The 13,743-nt window shown below is 32.4% G+C and overlaps 1 protein-coding gene across 1 annotated transcript in view; it reads left to right on the forward strand.

Moving 5' to 3' along the window:
• LOC106465498 (alkylglycerol monooxygenase-like) overlaps positions 1–13,743 on the forward strand; it is a 40,153-nt gene that overhangs the window by 20,157 nt on the left and 6,253 nt on the right. The window contains exons 5-10 of the mRNA XM_022393411.1: positions 3,782–3,885; positions 5,290–5,385; positions 6,436–6,502; positions 7,916–8,061; positions 10,445–10,579; positions 12,693–12,809. Coding sequence (XP_022249119.1) covers positions 3,782–3,885; positions 5,290–5,385; positions 6,436–6,502; positions 7,916–8,061; positions 10,445–10,579; positions 12,693–12,809 — 665 coding nt within the window. The remainder of the gene's footprint in view (positions 1–3,781; positions 3,886–5,289; positions 5,386–6,435; positions 6,503–7,915; positions 8,062–10,444; positions 10,580–12,692; positions 12,810–13,743) is intronic.

Raw genomic sequence — 13,743 nt, forward strand, 5'->3', positions numbered from 1 at the left:
AACCTGCCCCCACCATGTGTAGATTTGGAGAGGCTGGTGCAACTCTTCCCCCCCCCCCCAACGTTTCTCTGCCTAGGTGGATCTGGATAATATATAGATATTAACGTTTGTTTTAGTGTTTGATTTCCCTTGTTTTGAATTCAAGTATATCTTCAATCACTAAAGTAGTCTCCAATCGCCTTACATTATGAGTACGTATTACTCATCACCACTTTTTCCACACCCAAAAGTTTCGCCATTGTTCAATAAACCAATACATCTTGAAGAGATAACATCATTTTCAATCATTTGCCATCAAATTTCCAAATTTTGGAGAAATTCCAACTAATTTTGCGTGTTAAACTGAATTAAATAATATCTAATTTAGAAACCGTCATAAAAAATAAATGATAATAATCCAACTGTGTAGTGCAAGAGAGAAAATGTAAAGAAGAGACTAAATTGCTCTACATTTCATAGAAACATTTGGTACAAGTACAAAATAATTTTCTGCTTTATAATGTTATAAAATATGTATAAATATATACAAATATAATAGTACTGTCTGTTGTATGTCCACGTAACTACTCCACAGAGTGTGGATGGATCTTCGCCAAAATTGGTGTGGAGGTTCATTAGGTCCATGCGGGAGTACATGTAAACTTGCTGTTACACATTTTGTTTTGCAGTTTTTTTTGTTTTGTTTTTACAATTACATACAAGGGAAACAACTTTTCATGTCGTAAGATAACCTTTCATTAATCATGAATTTACATAACTTGCTTCCGGGTACTCCAGCTAGTATTAAATATATACTGTTTTGAATGGCAGTTCCATCTATGTAATGGCCTAGACAGAGGGTTATATATATGTGAGACTTTGGCTCGTATACAAATAAGCTCAGTTTAGTCATAGGTTGGTGCTACTGTACAACTATAGGCCGAGAGTCCTCGGTTTTACACACAGTCAGTACAGATTTCTAAACACGTTCTGATACGTTACAATAGTGTTATTTGCTTTTTTATTTTTAAGAACTTGTTGCGAAAATCGAAACCTGTCAAGAATTTTCAAAACCTACTTTTCCATAACTGGTGTTGATACTATTGGGGCATTTTCAGATCAAACTGATTCCCCGACAAGTTTTATGATAGAAATACCTGGGAATAACAGCAGGTTTGGCCCAGTGAATTTCCCGAGTGAGAGCATTCGATTGAGTTTTGGAGTTGATGTGGAAATAGATAGTCTTGACATTTCATGTAAGATGAACAAAATCTTTATTCGCCAGAACAGCAACAATAACAACAAAAAAAAAAAAACGGAAAATTGAGTTCCTACCCACATGTGACGATGGATAGTCTTCACTCCACATGGCCAGGTGGTTAGGGCGCTCGACTCGTAATCTGAGGGTTGCGGGTTTGAATCCCCGTCCCAACAAACATGCTCGCCCTTTCAGCCGTGGGGGCGTTATAATTTGACGGTCAATCCCACTATTCCCACTATTAAAGGCGGCTAGCGCAGATAGCCCTCGTGTAGCTTTGTGCGAAATTCAAAACAAACAAACAATCACTCCACATTTTGCGACGGTTAGTCTTGAAGTTTTCCTTCCTGTGAGATGGATTAACTCAACACTTAAATGCTGAACGAGCTTTGAAAGGCCTTATTTCTGCAAAACTAATAGTTTAGTCGCTGTATCGGATTGTTGGACCTGGGAGGGTGAGGTACACTTTCGACGTCTTCCTCTCAACAAAACTGATACGAAGAAGGATCCTGGATTTCAAACATCAGTTGCTTTCTTTATCCAGCAGACAGCGTTACCTCGTGACCTCTGTTCCCCAACAGCATCGGTCAGTTGTGAGACTTAGCTGTCGTCATACTGCGCTCAGCAAAGGATAATGTAGTTTTAAATAGTTTTAACCCAGGCTCGAAATACACTGAAGTATCCTTGCAGATAGAAGACGTCTTCTAGCAAAAGAACAAAGGTCGGAGGCGGCCAGAACAAGATAATATTAGACGCCATGACAGTTCAGAAACTAGATAATCAATGATTCAAGAAACGTTATATCACTAAAGACTGTAGAGGACATGGTTTGCCTGCATATCACAGTATTTGGATATTTTATTTCTAAATTTTCGTGCAGGTATTCTGCGTGCGATAAGTGGCATCTTTGTAACACGGATGTAGGAAAGTCATAAACTTTCTTTACTTTCTTGGAAAAAAGGTTACATACTACAATGATTTTTCTATAGAGATTATGCTTTCTTGACCCTGTCTCTGTATCGCCCTCCGGGAGGGACAGCATACTCCTTTGGAGACTTGTACAACTTAGTTTAAGTTGAAGGTTTTCTCAATTATTATTATATATAATGGGAATTATAGCTGAAGAGTGTAATCTAAGGACTATGGAATATTGCAATACAGCTTTGATATGACCTAATTCCTCTGCTTATCTTGTGCAAACGTAATAAATCATTTTTCTCTTCCCCTGCAACCAGTTGTAAATCAGCAGTGAGTATAGAAGTCAGCTAGTTAAATAAAGGACCACACTGATTGTGAATAAAGATTTTATTTTTCACTTGAGCTTGATTTTTTTCCCAATGCTGTAAATATTAATTGTATTCTCTGCTTAAAATGTTTGCAGCATACTGAATATAGATGGTTGAGTATGTTACATTCATTAAAACTATTTTTAATAAATCAGCACTTGCTTGACAACCACAGTCACATAAAGTCGCAGTGGAATGGCATGTATTGGAATAACATTTTGAGGTTGTTTGGCATTTTATTGCTAGTGTGATGCCACCAAAAATTAACCGTTTAGGGAAGGGTATGTAATAGCCCTCTCTGACGCAAAATATTCATACACTCGGGTAACAAAGATGTATTCAAATTGGGGATTTAGAATTTTAAGGAAGGATATACCTTGTACTTAATGACATTAATAAACAAAGGAATATGGATCAATTTGAGGCACCAGGATCATACAGAAAGAGATCTGCAACAAGTAATCTCTTCTCTCCCCCCCACCTCAGATATGGTAAGCAAAGTGTGGTGTCTTGTAACAGGTGAGGATTCACTAACACGAATGTCAGTAGAGGCAAAAGCCGTTAACATATCTCGGTCAACAGTGTTACACAGTCAAGAAGGATCTTTATCTGGAGAAACAACACTGGTTGTTTCCACAAAATATGCATTCAGTCATTACATACCTCAAACAGTTGGAAAATTAGAACAGATATTCAATGTATTTCATACGAAGATATATCGGTCAAGTTGCAGCATCTATGAATTTCTGTGAAATAAAACAGTTAAAAAGATTGGTGTAAAAAAATTTTACTCGTAAACTAAATGTTTTATGGAAAGCCTGCAGAAAGGAGGTGTGTGCTTCAGACATGGCAGTATTATGACTGAGCTATTATGAAGTGCTATTATCAAGATGCACTATCGGATAGAGCATGACATGGTGAGACTCCAAAATCATTATAATATAACATACTTAATCTATGTGCCAGATAATTGATAGTTTTGGTTTTGTTTTTTAATATCAGTATACCTCAATACCACAAAATATTCTAATAATATTGTTTGTTTAGTTTTTAGGTTCAGGTCACTTCATTTATATATTTATAGTGTGTATCTTGATCAACAACTATTTCACTTGCAAAACTTTTATAAGTCGGGTACGTATGAGATTTTGATACTAAATAACATTTTTGATTACCTGTTAATTTTTTATGATATTAGATATACTCTGAAATTGTTTTATAACTTGAAAACCCAAATTTTTATATTCTATATTATGAGAACTGAACATCCTATGGGCAGCTCACCAAGTTCATCATAGTTCTGAGTATTACAATCTGAGCACAGCTTTACGTCAGTCTGTGTTACAAAGTTATTCAACTTGGGTGAGTAGTAAAATGTTTTTATGTACAGCCAACTGAAATACTTACTTTCTTCTTTTTAATGAAATTTTACAACATATCCATGTTTATTAAACAAAGGATTGATAAGAGAAAAGCTAATGGAACAATCGTAATATAATGCATATTAATACACCATATAATGATATGGCATTATTTGAGAATTTTTTTTTTTATTATTAAAATAAATACTGACTTTCGGATCTTTCAAAATTGATTTTTTGTAAAGACAGTCATGGCTACATTCCAGTCTAGTGGAGACTAATGGAATATAAAATAAGCTGATTAGGTATTTTGACCAACTAAGCTGTTGACCGTGAATGCCCTACTGCCTATTTCTATTTTATTACTAGATTTTAGGATTTTTTTAAGGTATAATAAATTAATAGACTTTTAAAGATCGAAATGTTTATGTGCTCTCAACTTTCATCTTGGTAAACTTGTATGATAACTTCTCTTTTTCTTTTACATTAAACCACAACTTCAAGATATTGTATATTTATTTGACACAAAAAACTTCTTATATTTTGGAATTAGAATTTTCTTCCTTAACAGTTCCTTATGTGCAAATGTGCTAAATGGCAGGTAGAAGCTCCTATTGTTTAGGTATACCTTCCCCTAATTTTAACTACTGACTGCAGAGAAAGCAATCAGCCAGATAAACTGCTGCCACAAGTGCTTTTTTCCAGTTCTTTGAACCCCCTCCCCAAAAATTGACTGTCACTTTTATAATGCACCCACAGCTGAGTGAGAGATGCATCTTCAGTGACATCTCATATCAAATCACCCAACCCTTCAATCCGCAGTGTGACATACCTGGCTTTCTGAGTTATGATGTCTGTCAAAAGGTGCTTTAATGGTCCCACCAAATGTATTTTGAGGGGAATGGTAGAAGCCCCCCTCTTAATGTAGCTATAACGTTTGTGTATGGTACTCAATTAGGTTAATATGTTTTAATCAGTAAAGATCACCAAGTTATTTTCATGCTTGCCAAATTACAGTTACTACAGATAAAAACCCTAATAACCTGAGCACTTTTGAAAGAGCTCGGGTTATAGGGTTTTTATTCATTTCGATCAAGACTTCTTGAACCTACATATTTTTCTAATATCATGAAGTAACTACTTATAAATATTCTTCAGGTTATAAGTTCAAAAAGATTGTAAATTAGCAGGAATAAATTAATATTGCAGTTAATAAGAACATTGCTTATGCTTCTTAAAAGTAACAAATAATTAGTTTAACAGAATATTCTATGTTGTAAACAACTGGACATAATTAATGGAAAACAGACACTTTCTAACGTAATGCAAGCATAATTCATGCCTATATGCACAAATGTACATGTATGTAAAATGTATACTGTACTGTTTTTTGACATCTTTCCAGATGTTTTATTTACCGCTAGCTTTGGGTATTCCTCCATCTATCTTTTTGGTTCATCAGCAGTTTAATCTTCTCTACCAGTTCTGGATTCATACACAGGTAAGAAAAATTATCATGTGTTTACATCACTCATTTGACAGTAGGCTTCTGTAAGAGAGAGCAGAGTCCTCTAGAAGTAAATAGTTTCTCTCCCCTAGGAAAATATTTATAAAGTTACAAAACCTTAAATGCATTTACGAACTGATATACCTGTTCATTACATGGGGAATACATTGGGGATCCCCTTGATATATAGAATAAGCCCTCTACATCTCTTCCTAGCAGGCCCTAAGGGTAGGTTTGGTGATAAATTTTCATATATACATGCATTATTTTACCACACACCAGTTTGTTAGGAAATCATATTATTGTGTGCATTAATGTATAAAAGTGACTCTAAGATTATAGTAAGTATGACAATTTCCTGATTACATTTTATTAAAATGTATGATTTCAGGAAAGAATGGAAAAGACATTACTTTTATAATTTTTGTATTTAAGGCAAAGCTACTAAGTCTACTTGCTACCATTTCTAATCTTGAACTATTGATTAGAGGGAAGACAGCCAATCATCAGCATCCTATCATCCACCCTAAATGATTTATTGTTACTCTTATAAAGCACCCATAGTTTAAAGTGTATTTTGTAGTATTGCACAGCTTCAAGTCTGGCTCGCCAGCTTCCAAATCAAAAGCTTTAACACAGAGCCAGCCCACACCCAGATTTATTAATTTTTATGTTAAGCACAAAGCTGCAGAATGGGCTATCATTAATGTGCTCACCATAGTACTGAAACCCAATTTTTAGTACCATAGCCCTCAGATTTACTACCGAGCCACTGGGAGGCTGTTAATTATCTATTTTTAGTGCTCACTTTAAATATAGTTTTCTATGATTAAAATTCATAAATATAAATAGTAATCATCATTATTATTATTATTATTATGTAATAATTTATTTCAAAATAAAGAATATTAAAAAGCAAAACAGGATGCAGTTTCTTTTTTTTCTTTCTTTTTTTTTGGTATTTACAACTAATTTTTTTTTTTAAGTTGGTGTTAAATAAATTAGATTATAAAAAGCAAACTGTAATTGTTAAATATTTTCTAGGTTATAAAGACATTGGGACCACTAGAGTACATCATCAACACACCTAGTCATCATCGAGTACATCATGGTAACTGATTAGAACCTAAATTTAACAACCTTATAGTTAACATTGAAATGCATACTATCACTACTACTAGAACGTATGAAGAGAAACATTTTGAAAATTAGATAACTGAACATAATTAGTAGTCTCTCTTTATTATTACATCTAAAAGTATAAAAATAGTTATTTCTGTGCAATGCTATAATTTTTTAGTAAACATAATATACATTTTGATGTGTTTAAATTTATCAGACCATGTGTGTGTGTGTGTGTGTGTGTGTGTATATATATATTTTCTAACTTCTTAATATTGTTTCAAGAAGTATTTACAAATTAAGTTCTTCCTGTACTGTATTACTGTAGATTCTGCACTATATTTACATGAAACACGTTTCCAATTGTTTTCCTCTAGAACAACAGCTGAGTTAAGGTACTGAAAACAAGAGTAATATAATCTACAAGAAAAAACTAAATTGGCATATTCCATACGTTATCTTATTGTGATGTAATGGTACACAAAATCTGAATCTATAGATTACTGTAATATTCCACAAAACACTAACTTATAGATTCTTTGTTTGTTTGTTGTTAAGCCCAAAACTACACAATAAGCTATCTGTTTTCTGCTCAACATGGGTATCAAACCCTAATTTTAGTGTTATGAGCCTTGAGACTTAAAGCTGAGTCACCAGTGGGGGCAACCTATAGACATTAATTGCAATGTTACACAAAACAATTACCTATTGATTACACTTTGCTAGCACAAGGTGTTGTGTGTGTGTGTGTGTGTGTGTCTATATATATATACACAGCCAATGTGACAAGCTCTGGTATTGAGCAAAATGCCTCATTAGCACCAGTGTCAAGCACACAAAATGTAGGGGGTTGAGATGTGATGTACGTTCTTTTTATTGGAAACCCAAATAGGACCAGCAAAGAAGAATTTATTAAATATTATCAGTCTTTTTGTAATTTAATGTCATGCAAAACACTGATTTATAGATTATGCTTCACCAGTAGGTATGATATACCATGATAATTGAAATGTTATGCTTAGCACAATGAGTTTTCCTGCCTCGTGTCATTGCTATAACTTTATCTTGTATATTTACAATTATTAAATTAAAAGAAATATGAAATTTATAGGCAATACTTTTTTCTGTGAAAAATTGCATACATTTTCAGATCACGTACAAACATTTACACATAAATGTAAGTATTTCCACAACTTTTTACTTATTTATGTAAAGTTTTACTTCTCCATTTTCGCATGGATTGTCTTAGTTGCTTACAAAACATCAGACTTACTTTATATTGCTGATTCTGCCATTGAACTACATGTGTACAGTACATGAAGGTAAAAAAAGTGTTGGGACCTCGATCTGTATAGCTGATTCAACATAAAATACTGCATGTTTTTTTTGTGTGTATAAACAGGTCGCAACAGGTACTGTATTGATAAGAATTATGCTGGAACACTGATCATCTGGGACAGGCTGTTCGGTACATTTGAACAAGAAAGTGAAGAAGTTGTCTATGGTGTTACCCATCCCTTAACGACATTTGATCCTACCTATGTGCAGGTAATTGTTATAATATTTCCCTACATACATACAAGCTTTTATACCAGTATGTGTCAACATGTGTGTTATGCATTTATATCACACAAATATAAATGTATATAAAAAAAAAACAAAAAAACTAAATGATTAAATATATGCATTGTCTTCAGTTGGATACACGTACAGTCAGTAACATCTTGCAAGATTTTATCTGTTTGTCAAATAACATGTGTATATAGTGCTCTGATGACCACGTTTTTTACAATATTGATTTTCTATTTAAGAATGTATGTTGATTATATTTAAGATCAACTCTAGCTGATCCCTTTTTTTAAAAAAAACAAAAACTTTCAGCATAATTACATTACTAGAATCAGCTCTATACTTCTGAAGTTGTAGTAATTACGTTACATGGAATGGTGATAAACATGACAGATTTATTTCTGTAGTAGACATGCTGACTCTGCAGCCCATGATACTTTCTGCTGTTTTTATTTAAAAGAGTAATGGTAACTCCATCAATAAAGTGTTTAATGAAAACCTTTTGATCATACTCTTTTAATACACCTTAATAATAATACTGTTTATACTGTACTGAGAAATTTTATGAAGGATGTTTACAATTGTTTAAAAACTTTTTAGAAATGGATATCTGTATTTAATACATGTATCCTTTCCTCCAGTACAAATTTTTAACATTAGAATTAATTTTCATGTTAATTTTAAGTATTGGTGATGTACTAAGTTCCATTAAAAAATACTTGGCTATATGAAGATTATATATTTCACTTATGACCTGGCATTTCAATGTAGTTGTTTGAAGAAAAACTTTTAGATTGTTGATGAAATATGTTTTTGTTCAGAAACAGTTATGGATATACATAAGTAAAGAACAACAAAACAATTTTGATAAACTAAATTAAAAAATGCTTGTCACATTCCTCAGGTGTCTGTTTTGGAGGTTTTTAGTCCTGAAACAAATGATTACTAAAACTCTTAATTATATAGAAAAACCATGATCAAAAAGTCAACAGAAGTGCTTGTAGTAAGTATATATTAAAATATTCCTTAAAAAATCCTTATGATGTATGATATGATGCTAATTGGACTCAGCTTTCAATATGTTGTCAGTGGTATTCCAAAGCATATTAGCACAAAGATTTCTGTCACTTAAAATTACATTTAAAGTCATGTTTCTTTAAGAAATAATGCAATATGAAAACAAACTACATTAGATTTTGATAACTTAACATAAAGCTATTACTCCTATGGGCTGTTATACTAAGCCTCTCCTGCTTTCCTTTCTCTATTGTCTTAAGATGCTTGTCATGCTGATTTTAGCCCTTATTCTTGAGGAATTGCTTGAATTTTCAGAATGCCCTTTACTAAAGAATACACCATATTAGGTTCTTCTTGATTTTAGATTATCTCAACAGCTATTTGATCATGTTAAAATTTAAGTGGATGTTAAATACATTCCTTTGTGTAATGGTATTTGTGCAGTGGGATGGTGTGGGAGGCAGAACCCACCATTGGAGAGCTCTTTCTCCCCAGCAACCTCCCATCTGAGATATAGTTTTCCAAGATTTTTTAAAATTCCCCAAATTGTGATTCCCACTGACAGGAAAGTATTCATTTTTTCCTACCCCCCACTTTGTCCACCAGCTAAACTAAAATCCTAGTAATATCACTATATTTAGGGATACTGGTGATTGGAATAGGAATATTTTATGAACTTCGATAAATACTTAACCGTTCAAGAATGAGATGAGTATGCAATAAATTAGTATGATAAAATTAAAGAATAGGCTTTAGTGTCTTAATTCAACAGCATCTCAAAATTCCTTTTCATTCACACACAAATTTACAAATAAAATATTTTTTGTTGATAATACGTGCTTCATTATAGTGAATCAAGTTGTTAATCTGCTCTGACAAAGGCTTGAACCCAATATTTTCAGCTTGGTCTAGTTTCTCAGTTGAGATCAATATTGTACCAACTGAACTATCATAATTTAAGTCTCACTCAGACTATTAGAATGTCAAGTAATAGAATAATGTATTTCAATGAAAATATTATACATTAGTTCATTATTTTTCAGAACACTTGAATACAAATGTGGGGCTAGCTCAAAACACAAGAGATGTAACTTATTCCTTTACATTTTATAGAATTATTATAGATAACTGACACACATACTCCTCAAAACAATGCATAAATTAAAAAAAACTACATTATATTATGATAGTTATGCTAATATTTTATTTGTGAAAATGTTGAACATTTGCCAGAAAAGTGTTAATTTTCATTCATAAACATTTTCAGTGATATTACAAAATATTTTGCACTTTCTCATAAGTTTAAAAATTAGACTGTCTTTATATAGCATTTACTGTTTGACAGTTGTGCCACTACATCCACATCTTCAAGACTTTCTTAGAAGTGAAAGGACTTCAAAACAAACTATCAGTATTATTTAAAGGCCCTGGCTGGGCTCCAGGTAAACCTCGACTTGGATCTATAGAAGATATTCCAGATGTAAGATTTTTTTTTAACTTGTCATCTTGAAAATTTGAATAGTAACCTCAAATTAAGAAATCTTGGGATAATTGTTATAACCCTAAATGTATTTTTCCTCATAAACTTTAGTAAGTTCTCAAAAACACTTTGTACAATTTAAAGACTGTATACCATGGAATCTTAGTGCCCATCATTCTACTGTAAGCAAGTTACGTTTGTAGAAATTCCTAGTTGTATGATATTTGCTGTACATAAAATTTTACAAAGATGTTAAAATATAAGCTTGTTGCACACATTGTTTGGAAACATCACTATTATTAATAATATTATTGTTATCGTATGTATACAGTCCTCCTACCAGACCTATACATTTCCTTGTAATTCCAATATTTTGACCTAAAATGACTCATTTTGCATATAAATCCCTGTAATTGATAAATTCTCCTATATTCTCACCAGTGAATACTACATTTAAGGTACTTACTCGTATGCCAATGCTTCTTATGACGCTAAACTTCTCTGCCTCGTTCTATGAGCAATTAAATTATCCTTCAGTACAAAATGTAAATTTTTCTTAAGACTTTTTATTTTTGTTAGAAATTAAGCAGAGTTAGGCTTACATTCCAGAGGTAAAGGCATGAAATTTGGTACTGGCAGAACACAAAGAAAGTATATATTGGCTTTTCATAGGATGATGATTCAGTTGAAACCCAAATGAAATACGAATGCAGTTACTTTAAACTAAGGTAAATTCTCCAAGTAAAGAAAACTTGTTAGAGGTGTGCCCAAGAGATTTTTCAACATCAATTCAGTTTCGATTACGAAATTGCTTAAATTCACAGTTTTGATTTGGAAATGTTTTGATCTAGAACTTGACTTTATAATATAAAATGACTTTGAATATCAGTTAAAGATCTCGTTTACAAATATGAAAAGGTTTCAAATTCAAATTACATTTTTTTTAACACTGGTAAAAAGTTGACTAAACTAACTAAAATAAATCTACACAACGTCACAAAATAATGTTTTAAATAATGACATAAATTGTATTGGATATCCTGTCATACATCTTAACTGTTTCTTACATATTTTATATTCCATAAAATAAGTACAAATTTGTGTGCTCCATTAGTTTATTGCCAGGTAATGAATCATAAGAGTTATAGTACATATTTTTATGTTATTTGCTTGTATACTTGTAATAAGGTACAGAAACAAATTGTAGAAAGAGTACTTAAATGAGTAAGAATAGGTTATGTCTTTTAAAATACACTTAAGTATCTCAACTTAAACTAATTAGTTGTTCCTTAAGGCTAAAGGCATTTTTTCCAATTGGAACTAATTTATATATTGTCATTGTAAATGTAAGTTGGATACGTCATACACATGCCTCTATAAAATTTAAACATTCTGCCAATGCTCCCCAGTGGCTCAGCAGTAAGTCTGAGGACTTAAAATGCTAAAAATCTGGTTTTGATACCTGATGTATGCACAGCACAGATAGTCCATTTTGTATCTTTGTGCTTAACAACAAACAACCAAAATCCTGCAAGCACTTTTCTATTGTGTCCTCATTAGTAGAAATAAAGATTAAGATATCCAAACATTACAAGAACTTCTGTATACAGGTAAGTTTGTTCATTTTGTTGTCTTTTCTAGATAATGCTTTACCTAAATTTTAGACATTTACCCTATATTATCCATATTTTAATCTAGATTCTCCTATACTTATCTTTGTCTCTTCGTATAAAATAGTGTTGGAGGCCTGCATATATATTTGACAATTATCATTTTTTAACACTTTGATAAATAAAAAAACAACAATACATTTTTGTTTAACATGGTTGGCAATAATCTACCTGATGTTCTTTCCTGTTAATAAATTTATTCAGTTTATTGTAATGATTATGCTGTTTAGAATGTTTGGTATAGAATTTGGTTTCACTGTTAATATGAAAATGCATAATGGTGTGCTGTATCTATTTCTAAAAGTTAAACTATTACTTTTTGCAAGCAATAATCCACTTTATAGTTTTGTTCATTATTGATATCATATAAGGAATGAATATACAAACTGAATAACATAATTAAAGAGCTTTCAGTGAAAAAAAAATCTTCTCTTATGAAATAGGTACATGCACCACAAGAAAAGTACAGTCCACGACTTCCATTATGGTGTATGCTGTATGTCCTAGTGCATTTCACCCTGGTGACTGTAGCCTTTGTTGATTTGGCTAATAGGCATACTGTATGTATTATTAATGTATTTTTGTATTTATATATCTATATATGTATGTTGGAGCACTGTTAGTTTTATTTCTGCAATGCAATGTACTTGTTGAAAACATCATCAGACAAGTGTAATATTGTATGTATAAAGACTTTTTGTTATATTTTCATATTAAATGTTAATCCATATCCCATGTCTATTCAGTATATAGGAGCCAAAGCTTAACTCCTGTTTCAGTGGCACAAGTGAATGAGAATTGTGACTCATTCCCTCTGGATGGATCCAGTCCATCACAGATTAACTGCTGGTACCCATTATACAGCTGGGCAGATTGAAACAATTGGAGTAAAATATCTTGTTTAAGGACACATCAACATGTTGTGAGCAAGCCTTGAACTCTCAACCTTCCAACTATACATCCAAAGCAATGACCACTGGGCCAACTTTCCTTATACATTCACATAGAAAATCTATATTGTTTTTACGAGAAGTCTTTCTTGTTGAAATGGCCCAGCAGACCAAGTGGTTAGGGTGCTTGACTCCCAATCTGAGGGTCGTGGGTTTGAATACCAACCTCACCAAACATGCTCACTCTTTCAGCTATGAGGGCATTATAATGTGATGGTCAATGCCACTGTTCATTGGTAAAAGGGTAGCCCAAGAGTTGGTGGTGAATGGTGATGACTAGCTGCATTCCCTCTAGTCTTTTACTGCTAAACTAGAGACAGCTAGTGCAGATAGCCCTTGTGTAGCTTTGAGTGAAATTGAAACAGCAGTTTGGGATATTGCCATTTTTCACCTTCGTGCAGCAGTTAAATGTTTGGTTACATGATGAAATATATAGTTTAGGTTATAGAATACATTTAATATTTTAAATATATATATAATGTGTGTGTGTGTGTTGACAACTGTTAAGATCTCCATTTTTATTACTTTTTTAATATTTATATTT

Source organism: Limulus polyphemus, unplaced genomic scaffold (assembly GCF_000517525.1).
Source record: "Limulus polyphemus unplaced genomic scaffold, Limulus_polyphemus-2.1.2 Scaffold1963, whole genome shotgun sequence".
Classification (NCBI taxonomy): domain Eukaryota; kingdom Metazoa; phylum Arthropoda; class Merostomata; order Xiphosura; family Limulidae; genus Limulus; species Limulus polyphemus.